At 42.2% G+C, this 26030-nt stretch overlaps 1 protein-coding gene across 1 annotated transcript in view; it reads left to right on the forward strand.

Moving 5' to 3' along the window:
• LOC141784774 (corticotropin-releasing factor receptor 1-like) overlaps nucleotides 1–26030 on the forward strand; it is a 90892-nt gene that overhangs the window by 42246 nt on the left and 22616 nt on the right. The window contains exons 5-7 of the mRNA XM_074662636.1: nucleotides 6329–6414; nucleotides 18945–19051; nucleotides 25354–25474. Of these exons, the coding sequence (XP_074518737.1) occupies nucleotides 6329–6414; nucleotides 18945–19051; nucleotides 25354–25474 (314 nt within the window). The remainder of the gene's footprint in view (nucleotides 1–6328; nucleotides 6415–18944; nucleotides 19052–25353; nucleotides 25475–26030) is intronic.

Here is a 26030-nt window from a genome sequence, read left to right on the forward strand (position 1 = left end):
TTCCCGTACAAAGCACCATCAAGGTTTTTAAAACCAAAGTGGGATTGTGCTTCTGTCTCTCTCTTAGTCTCGTTATTCCTCAGGGTTCTGCCCCATTTCCACCTCTGGTTCTTCATAAATCATTCGTAAGGAAAAAAAAAAGGTCAGGGATCACAAAATTTCTGCAAATTATTCTGTAGAACCTATAAATGTAAGAGGATGTTAAAATCCCTAAAGGAAATCTTCTTGGTGGCTCAAGGATGAGCAGGAAAAGAGGAGCTTCAGATGTTTTAAAAAGTTTTTGAGATATTCTGGTTTATTTGAGGTGAAATCAGAAGGTAAATGGAGCTTGTCTTCATCACGGTTAGAACAGTACACAGTGTTTCTTCCAGCATGCCCTCTACGTTAAGGATTGTTATCAAAGTAGAGGAACAGAAACACCAGAGCCCGAGATTTACACGGAGAGTTTTGGCAGCACACCAGCGTCTTGTCTGTTAGCTTTAACCTGTTAGCCTGCTCCGTGAGGTCAGCCAAGATCATGTGTGTGTTTAAAACAAGACCTGAGCCAGAGGAGCTGACAGGCCGCTCGCGCGCACATGCACGTCTCCTTCTCTTCTTGCAGAACTTTGAGGGCAAGTTTTACTGAAGTTGCTTTGTTAGTTGGACTTTGAGAGTGAGTGAATCTTGGGGGGTCAGCAAACGAGGTGCACTTCTTGCAACAAACTGTTCCCAGTGAATAGCCCCCCTGAGTATATTTTATACACGCTGAGAACACAAGAAGCCTCCTGCTGCGCGCCTCTGTACATATATGAAAGCCTCCTGCTGTGTGCTCCGATACATGTGTGAAAAGCTGCACATTGGATTATTCGGCTGCTTTTTACTGTATTTGCTTTTTATGTTCCTGCAACAAGTGCAACAGAAGCTAAAAGGTGATAATATGGAGGACCAACACTGCCAAAATTAAAAAATAAATAAAAGTGAAACTAAAAACAAAAATACAAAAAATACTCAAGTAAATAGATAAATAGATAAATAAAAAAGTAAATAATAGTAATAATAAATAAACATGGGAATTGAATTATTTACTTATTTATTGATTTTTAATTCAATTCATTTATTCATTTATTTTTGTACTTATTATAATTTTTCTTTTTACTTTAATTATTTATTCATTTATTTTCATTTTTATTTTCACTTTTTTTTTTTATTACCTCCGCCAACGAAGTTATGTTTTTGGTAGAATTTGTCTGTTTGTTTGTCTATGAACACCATAGCTCAAAAAGTAATCAACAGATCTTGATAAAATTATCAGGAAATGTTCAAAACGGGATAAGGAAGAAGTGATTAAATTTTAGAAGTGATCTGGATCACCGTCTGGATCCAGGATTTTTTTAAAGGATTCTTTATCATTGTGAGATAGAGCCGTTTTCACTATATGTGTATATAACTCCATGAAAAATGGTCAGATTGCTTTGCAAAACAATACAAGACAAGGTCACCATTATTTCTGACAGATGTAAAAGTAAGATCCAGATCCTGACAATATTCTGGATACTAAGATCTGGAATATGAAATATGTACTGGGTCATCATCATTTTCAACACTGTCAGGTAAGAAACTATCATACAAACTTGCAACTAACACCAAATTGTAGCAGACAGTCTGCTGAAAGGGAGTATAACATTAAAGTCGGACCAAAGTGTTGGTGACAATCACAATATGCTTGTCTGAGGGCCGCGCTCTCTGAGTGCTTTTCTAGTTTTTAATTGTGGCAGTCTTGATCCTCCATATGATAAAACGCTCAGATGAAGACGCTGATTTCACTTTATTCAGACTGAGTCTCCAGCCTTTAATGAACGCTGAAACATCTGTGATACACAGACTTCCCCTGTTGTCCTCCGAGAAAACAAACCTTCTGATGTGGATGAAAATAAGCCGTCTCTGTTCTTTCCCTGATCTTCTGTTTGTGCTCAGTGACAGCTTTTAGAAAGTCACAGCAGCTCCACCCAGTCTCAGACCCACTTCCTCTAAAACCAGCACCCTGTCACCAGAAAAGGTGGGTAGCGACCCGAAGAAACCCGTCTCTGGATCCGGGTCAGAGCTGTCCACATCAGTCAGCAAGAAGCATTTCTCTCTGTCGGGGTCGAGCGATTAACTGTCTGACACATCGGTACGTGCTCTCACTGCTGATTGTTAAAAGCTCCTCTCGTTGACAGAAAGTCTTTCCCTGAAGATCAAACAGAGCAAGGAGAAGGCTCTGAGTGTTTTCACATCATTCCAGCTTGTTTACACTACCACACGCCAGCCGGTTAATTTTCAATCAAGCTTATCATTAAATGAACTCAGCTGAAACATTTACTGCTCCAGGACTTTCGCAGATTGACTTCAAAGCGGTCGGGGACACCTGATGTTCAGGCTCTGAGGCCGAGCTACGATTCTCATCAGCCTGAATCCCCTGTGACAGCTTTTAACTGGTTATAAAACGACTGATATTAACAATAATGACTGAAAATGAGCCATAAACAAGATAACTTCTCTGCAGTTAGGTGTAATCCTGTGAACGCTGCTGATTGTCAGGCGTCAGAGGAAGGGAGTTGCAGCACTCTGCAGAAACAGACTGTGGTGACGCACTGAGTCGGACTGAGTGACACGTTTGACAGCAGGGAAACACTTTCCACCAAAGAAAGAGACGTATGCGTCTCCACAGACAAATATTTTCACCATTCCCACATCCGCTCTGCTGCGGTTTGGCGTCAAGCTTCCTCATCTATCGTCGCCCACCAGCTGAGTTTTCAGAGCGAAACACGGGGCAGTGAACAGCTGGAGTCATAGGATCGAGGATTTCCTGTGGTGATTACTAAATCGACAGTTTCCCGCCTCCATGATGAGTTTCTCCTCATTCCTGTTGTTGTCATTGGATCTGAAAACCTCAGACCAGTTGGCTTCAGGCCACTCTCGGCTCATTATCAGGGTTACTCTGAGTTTAGTGGAATAAAATCTGGCATCAGCATGAAGGATTTTATTCTGATGGCTTGTTCTGTTGTTGTGGTGCCTGACTTCCTGTCCTGCTTGTGCACCAGTATCCCGCAGAAAAAGAAGCGCATCTGAACCCCTTAGTAGATACTGCAGTGTGTTAAAGGAAACGGAATGAAAAACCTAGTTAGTGCGGCAAAAGTGCTACAAGTTATTTGGCTGCAGGTGCTGCCATTGAGTGCAAGAGGGGGTTCCCTTTGTCGAACAATCTAGCTAACTAACCACAGTTAATTGCTGCAATGTTATACTTCAACCTTCAACAGCATTCAGTAATAGTTCTGAAAATTCACTCAGAGCTGGGTCTGAGACTTTCTGACTCATTCTACCCCCGAGGATAAAGAGGAGAAGGGTCAGTTTTAGTGCTTTAAGCCCCGTTTCCACCAAGTGGTACAGTTCGGTTCGGCTCGGCACAGCACACACTTTCCACCAACTAATCCTGGGACAGATCCCCAAATTACCGAAACGAGCCATCCCACTTTTTGGCACCCTTCCTTAGGGGTGCCAGACTAAACCAATCTGATCTCGGAAGGTGGAGCTACAACACTGCAGACTGTTGATTGGTCGAAAGAATCGTCATTTACCGTGTCATAGAGCCACATGCCAATCACAGAGGGGACGAAATGCTGGAGGCCTCCCATCGTTGCTCTTTGTTTACTGTGTTGCGTTTTTCTTCTTCATTGGATTTATTAGCGAGGTAAACTGTGCGACGCTGCTATGACGTCACACTATTATGTTACTGATGCGGCTGTCGCCATCCAGCTTAAGCCGCGTTTCCACCAAGCAGACTGGTTCCGTTCGTCTCAGTACTGCGCGCTTTTTGCGGCTTTTCCACTGACTTATCCCGGGATGGATCCCCAAAAACCGAGACGGGCGGGCCTACTTTTTTGGGACTCTTCCGTATGGGTGCCAGACTGAACCGATCCGCTCTCGGGAGGTGGAGCAACAACACTGCAGACTGTCGATTGGTCTAAAAGAAGCGGCTGCATTTCTCCTGGCGGCACACAGACTTCTCTGAAACAAAGCTTGATTGCACTTTGTATCAAAGAGCTACATGCCAATCACAGAGAGGACGAAATGCTGCATGTCTTCTATCTATGCTCTTTGTTTACTGTGTCGCGTTTTTCTTCTTCTTCGGATTTAATAGCGGGGTAAACTGTGTCACGCTGCTACAGCGTCACGCTATTGTTTAACAGCTGCGGCTTCTGGCATCCGTATGCACGCTGCCTACCACGAGAGGGCACAGTTTGCTGTGGAAACGCAAACTGGATCAGGCTTAACTGTACCAAACCGTCCCAAACCGTACTGAACCGACCCGGACAGCTTGGTGGAAACACGGCTTTACACACTGCCTACCATGAGGGGGCACGGTTGGCTGTGGAAACGCAGACAGGACCAAGCTTAACCAAGCCAATCGGTACCAAACCGTACTGATCTAAACCAGACTGCTTGGTGGAAACGGGGCTTAAGAGTTCCCTGAACAGATGAGTCTTCAGACATCTCTTAAAAGTAGAAAGGGACTCTGTGGATCTTATACATTTAGGAAATTCATTCCACCATATGGGCACAACAGAGGAGAAAAATCTGGCCAGAGATTTGGAGCCATGCAGGGCTGGGAGAACCAGGCCTCTTTCACAAGCAGAGTGTAGTGAGCGAGAAGGAGTCTGGACCTGGATGAGGGACCCCAGGTCAGCAGAAGTGTCAATGTTGTCAATGTTTTGTAAGCCAGAAGAAGAGCTTTGAATTTGAATGGAGCTGCCACTGGAAGCCAGTGAAGAGAGATCAACAGCGGAGTGACACGTCCTATTTTGGGCTGGTTAAAGACTAGATGTCCTGCTGAATTCTGGATCATCAATCAATCAATCAGTCAGTCTTAATTTGTAAAGCCCCAAATCATAACAATCAGACACTTTCCAGAAACATGAACAGGTTAACCCGTTAATGTTAATACAATTTTATTAACAGAAACCTAATATCAAGATAAGATAAGGAGTCTTATCTCATCTTAAAGCACCATGAGTACAGTACTTTGCAGCATTTGTCAAGTTACAATGGCAAGGAAAAACTTCCCTTTAACGGGCAGAAACCTCGGACAGAACCAGACTCATGTTAGACAGACATCTGCCTCAACTGTGTTGCAGAGGTTAAAATGTTCACGCAGGGAGGCCTGCTAGGAGGTCTTTGCAGTAGTTGATGTGTGAAATCACAAGGGCCTGTACCAGACACAACATGGCCTGTTGTGTCTGGTAGGGTCTGATCCTCCTGATGGTCATAGACAAGATCGAGTAATCGAGGCTGCATGAACCTTAAAGGTCAGCTGGCCATCAACCATGACACCCAGATTTCTGGCAGTTTGTCGGTTCAATGACTTATAATGGTTTTGGAGACATGCATGAAGTAGGAGTTTGTTCCTGTTGCATGAATTTAATTTCTTTTACAGTAAGGTGTATCAAACTGTATGAAAGACTTGGACTCCTTCCCTCTGCAGGATCCTGCAGTCTCACCTCCTCCTCCTCCTCCTCCTTCCTGCTCCTTCTCTGCAGGCGTCTACTAATGTTTGGGAAAAAAACCCTCATCTGTTAAAAACGTCTGACACTTCTCCTTTCAACTTTAAATTGCCTCATCTAGAGTTTTTCTCCTCCATGGCGTCAAAAGCACCCCGCCAAAATAAGTGTCCTTATTTGACGATTTGATTTCCTTGATCTCGAATGTGAAATGACAAAATGTGAAATTTGTTCCAGATTATGTAACGTCGGTCCTGTGAATGCAGACCGAAATGTGAGCGATGATGGAAAAATATAATTTCACTCATCACTTGTCAGAGCTTTGCTGCAGAAATGGTGTTTTTTTTTTTCTCAGGGAGGAAAATAAACCTGGTTACACTTGTTTCGCTGCGTCTCTGCGGCTGCCTGATATTTTTTATTTGATCCAACGGTGGAGAGAGACTTGAGATTTAAAAATACACCTGTAAATGTGTCACAGCGTGATGCAGACTTTGCCTCTTTCTTCACATCTTTTATGAACAGCTGGATAAAAGTCAAATATAAGCTGAAAGGCTCTCAGAATGTGAGACACAGCAGGTTAGATTACAGGTCAGTGCAGTCGTATATATATATAAATTGTGAGCAAAGCTCCAGCAGAAGGTGGTGGACTGTCATGACAGCAAATGTGTGAAATATCACAGCTTCAAAGTCTAATGATATCCCTTTGTATTAGCCTCAAAACAAGAGGTCACCACAGAGCAAACGCAGACAAATGAGGCTAAAAATCAAACACACAGGAACATGTGACAAACAACTGTGTCCTTCTCTGTCTGCAGATAACGTTTACAGGAAATGCCAGGCCAACGGGACGTGGGCGCTGAAGGGGAACTACTCCATGTGTAAGGCCATACTTCACGAGGAGGTAAGACATCAGCGCAGGAAGTCAGTGTGTATTCTCCTGAATAATAAGAGACTGTCAAAGCATGAAACATGTGTTAATTAAACCAACAACAATGCTGAGAGGTCGAGCTGCGGGTCGACTGGAGGCACATCTTTGGAGATGCAGAGGTTGTTTTGCTCGGAGCCTGCAGCCCTTAAAGGCATCACAATAAAGCTAAAGATAGTATGAATGAACCAGAAAAAAAAACCCTGGAGCACCACTCGAAGGACTCCACGACAAAAGCACAATGATTGGTTTGAATTTTCATGAAGACTGCAGCTTTAATGTCATCTTGCTCCAGGTTTTTAGGGCACAGCACGCTTTCTTCTGTAGGTGTAAGCCTGAAATCTACAAATTAACCTGCAGCTATTTTTTGTCTGATTGCATTCTAAGTGTTTCATTTTGAAAATTTCCTCAAAAGAAAGCTGTGCCAGGATGGGTTGTTTCCTGGTGATGAGATGTAAAAGCAGAAAAAAACAACGCAGTCGGAGGCGGCGTTGGGGTGAAAGGCGGCTGTTTCGAACACACTGTGCTCCAGTTTTTCATCCTTTCACATGCTGCTGTTTTTCTGCTGCCTCCACCTGGGTGCTGCTTTGTGATCTGCAGATGTGGTGGTGATTGGCGCTCGTTTCTAATAGGGATTGAACAAAGCGTGCAGGCGGAACATGCTGACCTACATGGAACGAGCAGACATTTGGTGTATTGTATGTAAAATGCAGAAATTACAAGAGGGGGAAAACGTAACACAGTTAGTTTGTTTTCCTGACCTGAACATCTGCTGGAGCTGAATATTGAACAGAGAAGTTTCCATGAGCGCGGTAACCGTGTTCTGCTTTAATAAGCTGTTCTTAATTCTGTCTTTAAGACGGTATCCACGTCCTGATTTTGGGAGATGAAGCTGGATTCTTGCTGTTTTTATGATTTAGCACAAATCCTTTTTAAAGCTGGAGACAAACATGAATCCATGTGTTTGTTTTTAAACCGTTTGTTTACACTGAGGATGAAAAATCTCAAGAATGAATCAAGGATTTACAAAACCAGCTGGGCTCAACATTTTACCATGAAGACGCTGATTCCTTTAACCCAAAAACTAACCCTGGTGACGTCCCTGTGTCTTTCAGTTTACGATTGGCTTGTGGCTCTTTGTTGCAAAGTGTAAACAAGCTTTGTCTCAGAGAAGGCTGCGTACCGCCAGGCGAAACACAGCAACTGCAGTGTTTCTAGCTCCACCTTCTGGGGTCAGATTAGTAAAAATGAAGCCTATGGGGAAATGCTAAAAGTTGCAGTTCATTGAGAATCTGTTTGAGGCTGACCACAACAGGACCACAAGCCACGTACACACCTAGCCATAAAAACATACTAATACGGCATTAAAATCTATATCTACAGCCTGGTTCAAAAATGCCTCAGGTCTAAAACGTTGATTTAACTTTTGCCACACACTGTACAGTGAGTAAATTGTTCGCTGGATCGTTTGATTGTCCAATCAGAGACTTCATTTCCCGGTTTCAGTAACAGACAAATGACGTTGCAGAGGCTATGTCTATGTTTTGTACAGGAAAGGTCGGACGGTCCAGGTCAGTGGCGTCGTTAGGCCTATTTTGAGGGGCTGAAGCCCCCCCTAAAGTATCATCAAGCCCCCCTAAATGATTTGAGGTGATTTCAACATACTACTCACACCCTATGTGGTTTTTGCAGGAGATGTGAAGTCGCGAACGAGTTGAGTCTTTTGTATAGCTTTTTCAAATGAATGGTGAGAACCAATTGACAGTTGTGAGTGAGCTGTTCGTTCTGAAACGTGCAGGCAATTTGTGTTCAGTAATGGCCTGCAAACAAAGGGCTGACACAGAGCAGCGAATCAGTTCTTTTTGTTCACTGAAAAGCGCTGTTCAAAAGAGTCGACTCGTTCGAGAACGTCCCATCTCTCGCGAAAACCATCCCGGTACTAGGACAACAAAAGTTACGAAACAAAGGCTCTTTTTAGTAGTGGAAGGAGATAACACTTTGATAGTAGAAGCTAGCTAATGAGGTAAAAACGACTCACAAAGGGCACACAAGACCATTTGGAGGGCTGAAGAGTTTATCTGATGAGGCAGAGGCAGGCTAAACTTTCATATTGACTCCCAGCGTTTGAGCTAAGCTAGGAGCGGTGGGCAGGCTTTATCCGTCTCTTCTTCCTTGTTACTGGACGGACAGTCAAAAGGAAGGAGGCTATCTTCTTGTTATGGACTCAGGAGTAAAGCAAGACACAAGACGTCTTTATTTAAGCCATCAATATAGAATGGATATAAGGAAGTTTTTCCAAAAAGTAAGTATTTATCACTGATGGTAGTTAACAATTGACTACAGCCCCCTGCTAACAGTAGTTTATGATTATTATTATTATTATATTATTGTGATGAATACAACAATAATAATACAGTAACAATAATCACTCCACCATCCCTATTGATCTGTAGGAGTCAGGGCAGAGGAGCACTGGGAATGAGAGGGGAGAGACCTCCACTGGAAAGGTGAGTCTAAAGATAGAGTCATTTGTCTGTAGGACACTGAAAATAAATAAAATAAAATTTGAATAAGTAATATGGTAAAAATGAGATAGCCTAACTTGGTGGGTAATAATAACAGCTAAAGCAGAGCAGTCATAAAATTAGAAGTAATACATCTGGTCTAAAAAGGAGAAATGAAACAGGTTAAGAGGATTTAAATAAATAAAATAATAACAATAAATTATACTAAATACAATCAGCTGAAAGCCAGACTAAAAAGGTAGGTCTTGAGTTAACTTTTAAAAATATGAACAGTAGGAGCTACCCTCAGGTCTTTAGGTAGGCTGTTCCACAGATGGGGGACATAATAATAGAAAGAGGCTTCCCCAAGTGTTTTAATTCTAACTTCAGGTACCATTAAAGTCGACTACCTGATGACCTGAGAGCCCTACTTGGCTCAAATGGTGAAAGCAAATCTGATAAATATAAAGGAGCAAGACCATTAAGAGGTTTTTAGACTAATAAAAGAACCTTAAATTCTATTCTAAATCTTTTCTAGTTACTTATGTGCCAAAATTTTATCAATCTGACTTCAAAATACAAAACTATTATTGTGTTGTCTGCAAAAGTCATGGCATTAGCCTCTATGTTGAGCAGTTATTAACTCTATTTGTTGTGTTTTGTTTGTTACACATTTGATCATTTGCATCTCCTGGGGCTGAAGCCCCCCCGTCCCTAAATCCTAGTGACGCCCCTGGTCCAGGTCAATTATTTGGAGACCTATCCCGGGAACAGTTGATGAAAATGCTACAAAATGCATGCTATACCGAGAGAAACTGAATTGAAACAATTGGTGGAAATGTGCTCTTGTTAGACGTGTCAGATTCTTAACAACTGATGCGTCTCTGGTCAGACTTTGCTCTGTCACAGTCCACCTGCATCCAAGCTCCAGCAACTCACAGCAGATACTTGGAAGAGTCCTATTTTTTTCTGAATCTCTTTTTGGCACACCTTCCCGACGTTTTTTACGATTCCCACAAAAACTACACTTGAAGGTCGGCTGTCAATCATTGTTAAATTGTAAACATGTCATAAAACCCAGTTTTTGACCTCCAATAACAAATGAAAAAGAAACCTGTCAGAAATAAAGATTAACTTGAACACAATGCAACTCAATAATATCTTCATATTACCACAGCAGTTGGATGGGAGAAAAATACCTAAAAGTTTGACCACAGCCCATCTGGAATGACTGGGGAGACAAATTTTTTGACCTATGCTGTAATCAGTCACTAGAGGGAGCAGTTTTTGCTCCCTTCAAGCTAAGTGAGATGACATACAATTTTTTTGTCTGTGGCTAAAACATGTCAATTCTTAAAAGCAGATCCAGTGATACAGGAAGTCATGCAGCAAAACCATCAAAACACCCAGTGACTTTCAAAATAAAACAAATGTTGTCCAAACCAGATCATATTTAATTACAACAAACCAACAACTACAGGTCGTGAGATCTGAGACTGGAGGTCGTGTACGTAAACCGCCTAAAACCGGCCAATGACTTTCAAAATAAAGCAGACCTGGTGAGCAGGAGCAGGCCAGGAGGCGACAGGTTTGAGGTTTTACTGCCTAATATGACCAAGTCAAAACAATTCTGGACAAGAAATATGAATTCAGAGACCAAAAAGGGTTGAAATTTCCCTGAATCTTCAAGAGTTTTGCTGCATGTATTAACACAAACAATCTTTTTTTCTTTTATCATGACTTCACTCAATTTTTAGACTTCGGTAAAATTTCCAAGAAGATATTTGAATGCAGAGCATTATCATCAAAAATTAGGAAAGTTTTAGGGAATACTGTCCTTAAAATGCCCTGAATATGTAAACAAACACTCAACTTTTTTTTAAATTAGAGTCTTTGTTTCTTTTGGTTTTCAAGTCAAAACAGGACATGCAGCTTTAAATCGCTCAGCTCACAGCCCGCTGAACCGACCACTGCAGCGTCAGCGCCTCATCTCATCCCTTTCTTCTCTGAGTTTTATTAATAAGCTGTTTAGTTTGTTTGTGAGGAGGAGACCTCTGCAGACAATCACCTGAAAAGAAATCCAATTAACTCTGAGCGCTGAAGCACTGAGTCAAGCTTTTAGTTTCCAGTCTGTGGGGCGGAGATTCACCTGGAAATATTAACAGACGGCTCAGCTGATGGCTCTTATCGCTGACATCTGTGAGGGGGAGACGTTAGCCGCACACAGATCAGTCCTGATTGTGAAGCTGTGTTAGCTGTTGCTAGGACAATTTCATCTGACATTTTCCACGCAGAAAAAAAGATGTATATTTAAAGTTCAAGAGAGCTGCTCTTTACTCCTTCACTGCTCAGCAACCACATGGACTGATAGGAGGAGGTTATCTGAACATAATGAAGGGTAGCAGGTGGAGATAGGTAACCTGTAGCAGCTAACACTGCAGCTTTACCCTGAGCTGATAAACACACACATGAGAGGAGTTTAAATCGTTGAGCTTTTCCTTTAAGCTTTTTCTCTGATAGCGACAAGAACAAAAAAGCATTTCTGCTTCAAACTTTTGTTTTGTTCTCTGGCGTTCCTTCAGAAAAATCCTCCATCCTAATCCTCACTTCAAAGCTCCAACCGCTCAGTTTGTTTTACACTTTTATCAGGATTTGGAAACATGTTCAGCGCTTGTTAGCAGGATCAGTCCTTTGTTGATTTGGCTCCTTTTGTGGGATTTGAACAATAAGAAAAATATCAAACATCCTCTGGTCGTGTAACGAGTTAAGTGTCAAATAACACGTAGACCTTGAACGCAGCACATTAATGGTTTATAGGCCTGTGAGCAGGAGGAAGTCGTGTCGCACACACACAGAGCTTTGGTTTAGTGTTTTTTTCTCGGAGTCATTTTGAGACTGATGTCTGATCGATCCCCGCACAAGACAGATATAGAGTGTCTGACCTTTTTAAAATGTGTGTTTGATTTTTTTGTCCTTTTGTAGCCGTAGAATAAATCACTGGGCGGTGTGATTGACATCAGGGAGGAGGAGGAGGAGTAAAAGCAGGCTCCCTCTTTAAAGTTCAGTTTGTATTGAACTGGATTTGCAGCCGTCCCACAGGGAAGAGAAAGTGTGTGGATCAAAGGCTTATTGGAAAGTTTGTTTGAGGGGAAAGAAATCCTCTTTCCTTTTGGGACTGGCTCGAGGTTATTTTCTCAAATAGAAGATAAGAGTCTTTGTTTTTTTTTCTTGGAAAGAGAGTGAGTCAGGTTTGGTTTTGGATCCTCTGGCCCACACATTCTGTCCACCTGAAGCCAGCGGCGGGTTGGCGGGTCTTATATTATCCTCCTGACGTCCACCCCCTCCTCTCAGCTCTGCAATCCATCTGAAAACATCCTGTCTGCTTGATTTATGCCCTGATGTGTCAGCCAGTCCTGCACCAGTCACTGTGTATTAATTTCTCTCCTTTTCAGCTCTATATTAGCGCTCACATGCTCACACTGAGAGCAATCCTTCAAAGTGTAATCACAACCCATTGTAATCATCCCTCCTGTCACCTTTAAAAGGATCTTTTTTTAGCACTATCAAGCTGAAAGACAAAATCCACAGCTCTTGTTTGGTGGAAAAATGCTTTTTGCAGCAGCAGAGAAAACCTCCAGTTGCTAACAAACACAAGCAAAATGCACATACAGCTCCCAGGATGACAACACTCATGAGGCTGCTCCAACTCACACAGCTGAAGCTTCGTGTTTGCTTTGGCTCAGGTTCAGAATGTAAGCTTTAAATATGGGGTCAGGATGCATGAAAAACAACATGCTTGTTTGTCTGTTTTGGTTGATTTTGCTGGACTTTGTTGCACAATCAACGACCTACATGCACGAAGGCTACAACAAAATAAAAAACCTCAATTAACCTTCGACGTCCTGCTCCATTTACTCCTGACATCCTCAAGACGTGAGCAGGTTTGACCCCAATCCAGCTGGAAATCTCTTGAGAAAATTAGCATCTAATTCTTCATCTGAATGATCTGCATGAGGAATAATTAAAGGCTCCTGCTTTTCATTATGTTTGTGAGCGTTGGAGTTACCGTATATGAGCTGAATTTAGCCCCTCTCTCTTCTTTTAAAAACACTTTTGTTACCATGCTTGTGATGTTTCAGAAACAGAATCTCAAAAGTCTTCCTGCTTCTTTGAAATAATAAAAACCTCATTACCAGTTGATAATTTAACACTCTAAAGAAATCCCAGGCGTTGTTGACCTTGCCGTCCATGGTTACAGCTGCTGTGCAAACAAATCCTAACGTCAGGACAGCTACTGCTGCACACATGCACAGGAAGCACGCAATTATTCCAGTTATGTGACGGTTCCCGTCCAGCTTCTGTCTTCCTGTTTACAGCCGGCCCGCCTGCTCGGCCTGTAGAAAAGGTCAAGTGTTTTGCATTTTTTGGCGTGTTAATATAGAAGGAAATCATTTCACAATATGGCTTAAGTACAACTTTAGACCGGGGGTCATCTTTGGCCAGACAATGACACACACACCCAGAAAGCTCTCGTGAATATAAACAAGCTTCAGGAGGTGCAGGAGTCAGCTGCAGGACAAACAGCTCTGTTTAAAACAGATCTTTAATGGAATTTATGTTGTTATCTATTTATTTATTTATTTTATTTTATTTTATTTTTCAATTTCTTTTACTAGATCTCTTTCTTAAGGGTGACATGGGCAAGAAGCAGCACGTCATAGGAACAGTTCGTCACCCTATTTAAAATAATGGCCTTAGTCATTTTTTGACAAAAATTAGTTTTTGGCTTGAATCATCTCTTAATCATGCTGGCCATTTCTGGTAAAATCATTTCAGTCTTTAGCTAAAAAGACCATGCTCTTGATGCCCCATAGGACCATGGCCTATGTCAAAAGGGTGACTTAGGCCATTTTATTTCTAGCCTAAGTCAAAATTTTTGATTATTTTGGATAAAATGTGTGACTTGGGCAAATCAACAAGCTTTCATAATGGCGGCTGCTTCAAGAAGAAACAGAAACTTTAGAGCAGAAGAAGCTGTAAACATGATTCTTGAATCAAGTTTAGCTACTTCTAGCTAGCTACCTATTCTTGGCTAGCCCTGTTTCTGTAACCAAACATAAATCAGGTAGGAAATGTATGAGTGTGCTTACTCAGCGTAGGATTGACGTGACATTTGATCAGTTTAGGTTGGCGTTATTTACGTTTTGAGTTTGCTTTATGTAATTAAAGAACAGTTAATGGTCAGGTTTCAACAAGTTGTCCAAACTGGATGTTGGAAATAACCAGCACGTCGTCCTCACCTCCTTCTCCCCACCTTGTGGGAAACATCAGGCCTTGCACCAGTTAGCATCGACATGTGACAGGCTGCTAACAGCTGATTTCACATGTAAACAATGCAGCCATGGTTACATGTAGGATCTCAAGACAAATACGGGAGCAAAATTTTTAAAAATATCGCCAAAGCCACAAATAGTTTGATGTCCATGGCCAACAAATGAGCCACACAAAGTAATGATCCACTCCAAATACAAAGATGACGAAAAAGAGACAAAAAATTACAAGGAATTTGCAAAGAAGAGAGAGCTGCTGCAAAAGGCAGCCATAGCCAACAGGGCGGTGCCTAGCAACTTCTAGCAACACCCTATTTTAATAGGGTGATTGAGTTTCAAGGACGTGACAGTAAATGTTAACAACACAGTGTTTTTATTAAGAAGAGTTGGAGCTGTAACACGACAATAAAACAACAATTTAAGATTTTAAAACCACAGGCACCGTTGAAAGGTCTCCCGCTGTCTGTCTAAATAAGTTCAGGGAGTTTCAGTTCAGTCTGCCGAGGGGGCAGCAAAGCTGAAAGCAGCAAAGCTGAAAGCTCTTTTTCCTCATTTAGTCCTTACCAGAGGAACAGTTTGAGCAAGGGTAGTACAAGTACACAAGGCAAGGAGCGCAGATGGCCTGGAGTTTTAGGTTCACCCTCGCACGGGTTGCCTGGGTTTGAATCAAGCCTGTGGCCTCACGTCAGTCCACACTCTCACCCAGCTTTCCGCTCTATCCACTGTCCTCTCCTGTTGCATTGAAGGCATAAAACTTCCCCAAAAATGACTTTGAAAGAACACAAGGCATAGAAACTGCAATAAAGCACACAAACAAGAAGGAATAAAGCCTAAAAGAGCTTGAAAAATCAGGGTCAGGCACGCAGTGCGTATCCTTCATATACAGTTCACAGTGATGGTGAGACAACTACAGCCAGTGACGAATCTCAGAGCTGAATGGAAAACAGTGTCCACCTGGAGACGCTCGAATTAAGCACTTTCCCAAAGTCTAGATTGGCCAAAAAGGTCACGGTCACTTTTTTCTTTCTGACCCTAAGAGAGAAGCAGGACTAGAGCTTCACGCGAAGTTTAGTGACCACATTTTTACCTTGAGCTTTAAATGAAAGCTCCACAATAAAACACAGAGACTCGTAATTAAAAACCTGCTCTGTAGGTTTCCTTTTAGATGTTACATTTTCTGTGGTAGCTTCTTTGTATGAGGGGAAACCATGAGCTTGTTTTTATCGATTTATTAACATAACAGAATGTCCAGGAAAGCAAATACATAAAGAGATTAACGAGAAACTAACGTGTCTACAACAACAGGTTTAAAACGTAAACATGATCAGTTTGTATAAAGATGATTTCCAGCTTCCGAAAGCAGGATCTGGTTTAAAAAAATGCTTCGAGTTTGTTTTATAGTCCAAACTGTTGTGTTCACAGGAAGTTTTGGTTTAGCTTTTACGAGGGAAATGAAGAACAAAAGAGGCAGAGAGGCTGGTTACATAATCCCAGAACACATCTGCTGTTATTTACTTTGTGTTTGTGCTTTATTCTGTAAACAGATATGAAACAACATTTTGATGTTCATGCCTTAACCTCAGTTCTCACGCCTTAAGTTAGAAAAGTTCCTTTGAGAAAATCAAGGCTGAAAAAGATATTGGTACCAATACTGTAACCTAAACCGGTGTTTAGATAATGAGAAATAAGCTGAATTCTCATTTTTGGTCTTTAATTCCAGCTTCAAACACAAGGACCCACAATTTTTTTTGCGTCAGTCTTGTGAATAAAACATTATTAAAATATCTTTGTGCTTGATTTAGTCATACAAATAAACAAAGCATCCTCTAACTCGACCTTCCTCTCATAAATCGCAACCCCTTTTCAAAATAAATGCTTGTTAGAAAACACAAATACACTGAAATTGAAGAACGAGGATCAAATAGTGGTTAAATAAAATATCTGCAGAATAACCACAAAAATAACCTGCTCAATTATGTGAAATGTTTCATACAAATGTTTCCATGTTGACAGAGGTGTTGTGTTTTTTAAGAGCTTCTCTGTGAGTGAAATGACCTTCTGTGAAAACGATGTGAAGGGGGCGAGGTCTCTACCAAACAGAGCTGAGCTGCCTGTTGAATGAAGGACTGAGGAAAGGATTGCAGTTACTTTTTTATGACCAGAATCAGTATTTTCTGAATGATTAGAGAGGCTCTGAGGCCGTAGCCCTGTCCGATATCAGCTGGTGGACCAAAAACCAACATCAGGTGAGCAGCTGGTCTGTGAGTAACATCTGATGGAAAGCATTCATGTTAAAGTTACTTAGAGATAATAAACTCCATGGTAACTGAAAGAATCTATCCTTGGCAAGTTTGAAGGTGAGGTTTCTGAATCAAACAGTGAGAAGACGCTCCGTACCTTTTGTGAATGGAGAAACTCAGAGAGCAGATGAAAAGGCTGCTGTCATCAAACACCCCCCCCTCGCTACATCACGCCTCCTCCACAATCTCTTTAAGAACTCTCTGGCTTTTGTTTGTTTGGCTTTGTCTCTTAAGTCTCTCCTTGAAGGCATGCTCTGTGTTTTATTTGTGCACAAAAAGTGACAGAAATGATTCTGTGAAGGAGGAGAAAAAAGAGCTTTCAACCCTTTCAGTTTCCTCTGAATCAGCCTTGATTACAGCATTAATTATAGCTCTTTATAGACACACGTTTTATATGAAGTCGACCTTAAAACTCTCAATTTAAAGGGACCAGTTGTGGGATTAATCTGCCAGCAGAGCGTCACATATGTAGGGTAAGTGAAGACAAAAAACAGACGTGCATGAAGAGTTAAACGTCTGACCTGCAGCTCCAGAGTAAAGTGAATGAGAGATGTTTCACGAGGGCGGGGCTGGGAGATTAAAAGCGTGCGTAGTTAATCTGAACGTAGACACCAGCAGTTATATAAATCCACTTACAGCGCAGATTACTGTTCGTAGTGTGGGGGAAATCCCATCACAATGAGACGGAAGGTAGAGAAAAGCCCAGAGGAAGAGTTTTTCTTTGTGTGTTTACCGTCACAGTCACACCAGGACGCCTCAGGTAGCTGCAGAAGATGATGCTGCAGAGTTTGTGAATTAAAGGTCCCATATTCTGCTCCTTTCTGCAGTTTAATATGGATCATTGATGTCTTCATGAAATGGTAGTAACATGTTTTGGTCCAAAAAGCCAATAAATCAAGCACAGCAGCATTGTTTCCAGGCTCTCATAGCCCCTCTGTTCAGAATGCTCTGATTTAGTGGGTGTGGCCTTCATATGTAAATGATACCGCCCCGCTCTTCTGCGTCACTGAGAGCGGCGCCACAAGCTCCTAGCTCACAATGTTTAGAAAACAGCGAAGTTCATTTGCCGTATCATTACAGGCTTAAACAACAGGCTAACCGCAGCTGAAGTTAGCATCCTGAAGCTAACACAGAGACAAGGGGGACACTGAGGAAAAGCTCTTACATCTGCTCCACAGCACACAGCATTGCGCCTGGATTCAGGACCAGTCTATTCGCTAGCCCTCTGTTGTACCGTCCAAAGTTGGAAAAGCAGTCAGCCGTAAAGTGACTAGCACACACATGCACAGTTTTACTGAGTGTAGCTGGAACATTTCCTTGATAAATGAACTCTAGTCACTTAGTCTTGTCTTCTTCCGAGATGGGAAGCTTGTGCGTGGAACTATGTGGCTGTTTACAGCCAAAAACAGAGCAGTGATGGCTCTTTAACCTTGGCATTCTCCTCCCCGGTCAAAAAAGGGAATCGCTGACGTTGGCAAATCCCCAAAATCCAAACAGCTCATTTTAGGTCAAGATTGTACATTCACAAGCACTACTAAATACAGGTTTTTCATTAAATATCACATTTTGTGGGCTGGGAGGAAAGCCAAAGACCCACAATTTTTACTAAAAGACTTGATAAAGTGATTTTTGCATAATATGGGACCTTTAAAATGACCACAGTAAGATGCACTGATGCTGTGAAGATGCACAAAATGAAATCAAAATAACCACAAGAATGTGACAGACCACACATGAGCCACAGGAAAAACAAAAAAAAAGCACAAACTGACCACAAAAAGATGGGCAATGATCGCAAAAAAAAAAAAAAAAACCAGGAAGACACTCAGACCCACGAACGACCACGATCACCTCAGGGGACTTAATCCTAACCCTGTAATCACGACAGGAATGATTCAAAATGACAGCAGAGATGGAAAACCGCTCCAGAGAGATGATAGGAAGTGTTAAAATGGCTGCAAAAGAGACGGGAAGGAAATGAAAATGACAGCAAAATGACACGAATTGACCCCAAAGAGATGAAAACACAGAGGAAGATGCATCCGTGTGTGTTGGCTGGGCTGCTTTGGAAGCAGCAGATTCTCTTTAAAACTATTTGACTTTATATATTTGAAGTTGTTTGTCTGCCGTTCGTTTAATACTTGAATAAACAGTTTCCAGTGAGGATGTTCAGTTTGTTATCACTTCTTAAAAACTGTGCCAAGTTCCCCTTGCTTCTTAAGTTTCTAAATCAGCCTCGCAGTCGAAGCCAAGGAACAGAAAATAAACCAAAGAGGATTTTCAGCCTCTTTTTATCCTGAGAATATTGTTCCTGTAAATCACAAACACCCGCAGGACTCATCCTGTTTCTTCTTCTTCTTCTCTCCCTGCAGAAAAAAGGCAAGATGCACTACCAGATCGCTGTGATCATAAACTTCCTAGGTCACTGCATCTCCATGGTGGCTCTGCTCATCGCCTTCTTCCTCTTCTTGTGTTTGAGGTGAGTGTCGTCCTCCCCGCCGCCACCAGGCCGCTGATAATCCCAGACGCATGATTTGACAGAAATGTCAGTGTTCCTCAGATCCCGCGTTCAAAGCGTTTTTCTCGTCCTCACCAAAACCGTTTGGTCATGGGATGAAACATTTCCTATCTCCAGCCCGCAGATGTAAAGGGGTTTAGACGCCCGTGGAAAAAACTGGGGCACATTCCCGCTCTAATGGGAATAATATACCCATCTCAGGAAGCAGCGATGAAAGAAACACCAAAGCAGCCCTGCAGAGGCCTGCTGGGACCACCGCTGGAGGTGGAGTGGGTTTCTGTGACAAACTGCGAAGCAAACGGTGCGTTAACGAGAGAAAGGTCTTAGCACCCTCAACAGCCCAGGTCGTTATCGATCCTCCTGACACCCCGGGGAGTGAGAAAAGCGCGAAAGGGCAGCGGGGGAAATAATAAATAGAGTTTCCACAGGACAGCATTTATGCACAACTCGTGTTGGTGCGCTGCATCAGGTCAGGTGGAGGAGGAGACGAGAGTTGGCGCACTAATAGAGGCATCAGGGCATTTATTACTTACCTCACCTGAGGATGAGATTGAGCCTCATTTAAGGGAAGGATGTCGCTGCCAGAGGGGTGAGGAGAAAGGTTGACACTTCTGATTAGCTTAGCGAGCAGCTGGAGAGGGTGAGAGAATCCCTCGGAGACGGGGGGAGAAAAGTTCATCCTTTAAACACTTCGTAAGATCTGATGTAACGAGGAAGGAGGCGGGGATAAAACCGCTGCTGCTGAAACGAAACTCTTTGACCAGCTGTGAATCAAACCTGAGGATAAAACATCTAAACACCCAAATATTTTAAACCTAAACTGACTTTTTCTCAACAAATCAAGAAAAAAACATTTTACCGTTCACTGAGTCTCCATTGGGAGCCACCTGACCTCAGTCTGCCTCTCCTCTCCACAGCTTTGGCATTCAACCCACAACTCCTAATGCATCACCTTTCACTCCTACCAGAAGCTGTGACACTCTGAAAATCAGCCAAATCACTAAAAACACATTGTTGTCTGTTAAATCCACTTTATTCAGACTGTTTCAAAGCAAAGTGTGCATCACAGGTTGAGGCAGAGACTTTAAACCAAATCTGAATTCTGTGCCAGCGACAACGGCAGCCCATGGCGCAGATGACGCTAGTTCTTGCAACTACTCCCCAGAGACATTATTAACAAATTAAACCTTTTTTTCATGGCAAATATCATCTTAGAAAACCGAACATGTTCATTAAGATTTATCAGAGGATGAAGAAGAGGTGTGATGATCCTTTGATGAATGGTTTTTACTCTGACGCTTGAGTTTCTGGTCTGTTTCGGTCAGGAACCACCAAAAGTGGAGCTCCAGTCCACTGGGGAGCATCCACTCAGGTGTCTGCCTTGTTGGTTGTGGCTGCCTCTCTCTTCTTTGTCCTTTTATTATTATTTTTTCGTCTCTTTTTCACTGTCTTTGTATTTGGAGTGGATCATTTTTTTGTATGTCTTATTTGTTGGTCATGGACACCAAACTGGTTTTGTCTTCAGTGATGTTTTTACTATTTTTGCTCCTGTGTTTGTCTGGAGATCCTACATGTAATCATGGCAGCATTGTTTACATGTGCAATCAAATGTTAGCAGCCTGTAGCATGTCGATGCTAACTGGTGCAAGGCCAGATGTTTCCCATAAGGTGAGGAGAAGGAGGTGAGGACAAGGTGCTGGTTCTCAGGTGTGAGCTAAGAAGTGACGACATGGACCTGTCCTACCATCCATCGTTATTGGGAACGTAAGACCTATCTCCAATAAGATGGACCAGCTAGCTGTGCTAACTCAGCAACAGAGGGAACACCAGAGGGCAGAGTAGCATCATGCTATTCACAGACATGGCTAACAGAGCTAACACCAGACACCAACGCCACACTGGAAGAGCTTCACCTGCTGTGAGCAGACAGGATCCAGGAGACAGAGACTGAACAGACTGCTGGAGGTGCTTTTTGCACTTTCTATACACTTTCTTACTTTTGTTTTTTTTGATTGCTGCTCCAACCCAGGGCCAGGGGTAAATAAAGTATTTTCTGTTGTATTCTATTCCAAAAATACAGAACGAAGGGAACACAGAGTTTGATTCAGCCAATCTGCATCAAAGGCTTAAAGTTGTAACCTCCACTTATTTCCCTTTGCATGTTTTTTCTTGCCTGTCCTCCTGAATGTAAGAAAAGGTGCTAAAGTGCCCTCTGCTGTGGCCCCGCGTGCAGAAATCATACTGCATTCTGGAAAAGTCTCTGGAAATGTTTCAGAATAAATGCAGCGTGACTCGGTGTGCACAGATGTCCCGCTGCATCCAGCTGGTGGCTCTCAGGCGGCCTGAATCCTCTGCCGCTTTACCTCCGACTTAATCAACAAACCAGAAACTTCCTCCCAGCTGCACGACTTTTCTGAGCTGATTACTCGAGCAGAAGAGTTTGTGTAGTCTACCCAAGAAGAGTCCAACTGTCAGGAAAACTTACCTAATGAGCAGGAGAAAAAACGTGACGTGTACTCTGACTTAAATAGTTTTCACTTCCTCCTCTCTCAGCCGCAGATGCAGTTCAGATTAATCTGATCAGAGTAAATTTGATCAGGAGTCCAAAGTGTTTATGTTCACCTTCACCCGCTCGGTGAGGAAGGAGAGGACATTAGCACTTTGGAAATTAGATTTGAAATGTAAACAAGGCTTTTGGCGACTGATCCTCAAACAGAAACCTCTGACCTCCGATGGCGCCGCAAGAGATGCTGAATCACAAAAAACAGTTTCAGGGGAAGGAACGTGTGGAGGAAACCACATCAAATCTGCAGAATGAGGGAGAGAAACACGAAATGTAGTCAGAAAATGTTATAATTTATGAAGACATGACATTTATTTCTACTGGAGGGTAAAATTCAGAGAGCAGAAACAGAAACTGTGAGGTCTGACACTAGCATGTCGAGAAAAAATGAAGTTAACAGAAGAAATCAGAATTTAAGGCATTTGAAGAATACTTAGCTTTTAAACTTCACAAAAACTTGAAACATAAGTAAGTGTTAGAGAAATCTCATCTCAAATCTTAACATTCAGCTGTAAATATCTGCACAGTTTATTTTCGTTCAGCTTCATTTCATTCAAACTTTTCATGTTGTTTTCCCGTCGTCTTCTCTTTCTTCATCCTGTCTCTGTGCCGCTCTGACATCCTCACGTGTTAATCCCCCCTCAGGGATCATCAAAGTCTCCTCTCATCTTATCAGATGATAAACACAGTGTAAATACGTCATGTTAGAGTCGTGTGTCTCTTTGTGGAGTAGGTGCTTATCCTGTAGTGATCTCACGCTCACACATACATAGAGCCGTCACAGAGTGCTTCATATGAACATTATTAACCTGCTCGGTCAATGCTCCAAAGCTGGGGTCTGATATTTCTCCACAGCACACGGAGACCCGAGTTGACTGACTCGCTGGTTCATTCAGCGTCTATTTGTTTGACTGTTTGAAAATAAAGGTTGCAGACCATTGCCTTTTACAACCCAATTAAACATGTCCAGAGCAATGTTATGTCAAGGAACGGTGTTAAATGACTGACACGTTAACTAAGTTGCTGTGCAAACTAGGGATGTCCTGATCCAATAGACTGATCTGTATCAGCGCCGATATGGCTATTTTTGGAGGATCGGATAGTAACAGATTTCGTCATGTGATTGGGACCGATTCAGTTTTCACATGTTTTGAGCATCCCCACGCTTTAATACAACAAATATTGTTTGTCATTTACATGGGATCACCCAATGGAGTACGGGATTTATCAGAGAACGGTATCTGTATCGGATCGGTATCAGCAAAACATATCATGAAAAACACCAGATTGGATCAGATGTCAAAAAAACTGTATCGGGACATCCCTTGTGCAAACCCTTCTTCTATCTGGTCCAAATCCTTCTTTTTCTTGTTGAGTTCATGTCCTCTTGCTGTTAATTATCCCTCATTTAAAGGTATAGTACGTAATTTTGCAGCATGTGGCAGAACCGGCCTGTTAGAAAAGTGCTGTAGTATTTACATTTGGTATTCAGTGTGTGAACAGAATGGTGCAAAACAATCAGAGAAGATAAGAGGTTGTTGGATTTATTATGGTTTAAGTGTGCCAAACAGCATAGAAACTGCATGCTTTCTCTCTCTGACTGTTTATGTGCCTTATTGTTGGTGTATGTGTTGACTGGATGTTCTCAGTTATTACATATTGTTGGTTATTTATGTTGTGTTTATTATGGGAAATATATTATTGTTTTGTTTGATTGTTTGAGTTGAATTGGGATGACTAATTGAGTGATTGTTTTTTGTGGTTAATAAATGGCGTGCACGAATTGGGATGTGGTGGCTGATTCTGGTTGTTGCTGTTGGGTAGCTGCAAGACGAGAGCATGGAGTCTCTGATCGATCTTTTTCTTCTCTAACCAGTGCTTGATTATTGTTCTTATAATTTTTGGTTCAAAACGCTGAGCCGCTGTAGCCTACTCTGTCAACAGTATGTAACAGGAAAAGTAAAGGAGAAGAGACCTAGGCTGTTTTCCAAACCGCCCACTACATACTACATGTGAATTAAGTGTGTAGTAGGCACTGCATACTGCCTACTGCTTTTGCATGTAGTATGTAGTATGACGGTTCTGTTGGGTCTGTTTTGTAGTATATTACTCTGGTTTTAAGTTTCGGAAGGCGGAGTTACAGCTGAAGATTTTTTTACATTTATTAAAACTGTACAAAATGAACTTGGGTAGATCGTGTTATTTTAGTTATTTTGTGAATCATATCACAGCAGAATCATCATAATTGATTTTTAATGTTACACCAAAAGTTATATTGTTTTTTTTTTTTAAAAAGTGGAAAGATTTGACTTTTATTTTCACCACTAATGGAAAACCACTTCCATATAATCCATGTATGGTTAAAAAAAACGGTGATTATTGGTTTATATGGGCTTTAATGAATTTGTAGAAGTAAACACCTTGTTTACAACTAGAATTGACAAGATTTACCAATATTTCTTTCTTGTCACTTCACTTCTATCTCACAGACCGTTATGACTGTTTGTGTTGTTGTGTTGTAGTTGTAATACCGATTCATTCCAGTAGATGGTGGTAATTCACCAAAACCTGCCACCAACATACACAAACAATGGGAAACAGTATGCGAGGTAGACTGGTCCGTTGCATAATGAGAAATTTTCCTGGATCAGTGGGACATCTGAGGATTTTTGGCATACTGCAGATTTTGTAAATTTTTGCATACTGACTACTTCAGACTGGATTTTGGCCAAAAAAACATAAGCACTGTTAGCGTAGTAGGTGGTTTGGTAAACCGCCCCAGTCATTTTCTCTGCTCACTGTTTTCTTGGAGCTGGAGCTTGGAGCTGTCCTCACTACTGCAGTGGTAGTTTGTAATCCTCTCTCGAACATGATGGTTTCAGAGATCTCACCTGTGATTTCATTCCAGTTATGACCTGTGGGAAGCCAAAGAGCTGCTGGCTTCACTCAGAGAAGTCCTGACTGATCGCTCTTTGGCGGTGGCAGGAACAAAACTGTAATGTTCTGTGAAGTGTTTGATGAAATAAAAACCACAGGCCTCTGTTACCTGGTTCATTCTGTCTAATTACAACAAGACAGTGAGATATGAAGGCACATGTTTGACCCTGGTACATCAGCACCAGTCGGAGCAAATGACACCTTCAGATTCGTGCTTCAAGTCATTCATGCTTGGCGGAGTACAAAGCAGCGGCTAATGACGACCGTCACCCGGTGACAACAAACGAGGCCGTCACTCCTCTGACAGAGCGCGGTTAGTCATGTCTGCTCGCTCGTGTGCTGCTATTTTCACCCCACGCTCTGAGGCGGCAAGCGGGCAGCAAAACAGGCTCCTAAGAAGCTTTAATTGTGTCCTCGGGTCCATTTATTTACAGCATTAAGGAAACATCAGAGATTCACATCAGAGGTGACACAAACAAGAGCGCAGAGAGGGAATAAATGTGACTTCATATTATATTAAGGAGAGCAGTGGTGAGAAATGCTACTCTGAGGCTAATTCTCTTCATTATTCATGTTCAGCCTTTTTACTCTGCTTTTACAACGCTTTCAGAAGAATGAGCTCACAGATGAATCGTGTTTTAAAACAGTGACGTAACAAAAATGTTTACAAACTGAAAAGTTTGGTCAAATCTTTCACATTACACTTTTAATATCCAGAAGTTTGAAGTACTTGGGTTTTATTCCCCCTCTGCTCGTCTTACAGGAGCATCCGCTGCCTGAGGAACATCATCCACTGGAACCTCATCACCGCCTTCATCCTGAGGAACGCCACGTGGTTCATTGTCCAGCTGACCATGAGTCCGAAGGTGCACGAAAGTAACGTGGTGCGTAGTGTTTCAGTAATTCGACTGTAAAGCTGTTTTGAAGCAGGATTTTATTTTGTGAGAGTTGGTTTTCTTAGTTAGATTTGATTGTGGTTAAAAAAGTCATCTATCACATCTGTGTTCTGCCTCTTCATGCTCTCTGACCAGGTTGACTCCTTGTAATAGATGCTTCAGTGTCAGTTCACTGTATTACAGGGAGGAGCGGCATGTCACAGCATTTGAGTCACACTAATTTAAAAACCAGTCCAGCCTGTCAGGAGCTGGTGCTGGAGTACAATCTGAACCCATTATAATTCCACACTCGGGGTGAAGACTCCAGCATGTTGGTATTCCTGTAAACCAGTCACCGTTGTCTCAAGCAGCCAAGAGCGCAGCGGCGGTGTCAGGAGGAGCTTGTTATTAGGGAATATTTGCATGTGGGAAGACGAGCGCTGTCACTGAAATGGCTGAATCCCAGAAATCGGACTGAAGCTGTCCTACAGCCTGATCCAAATCCTTTTCAGATCTCGCCATCTGTAGTTCCCCAGCGACAGGGATTTGGAGCAGAGTCACACGC

This window comes from Halichoeres trimaculatus, unplaced genomic scaffold (assembly GCF_033239565.1).
Source record: "Halichoeres trimaculatus isolate MK-OKI-2021-1 unplaced genomic scaffold, fHalTri1.1 fHalTri1_scaffold_23, whole genome shotgun sequence".
Classification (NCBI taxonomy): domain Eukaryota; kingdom Metazoa; phylum Chordata; class Actinopteri; order Labriformes; family Labridae; genus Halichoeres; species Halichoeres trimaculatus.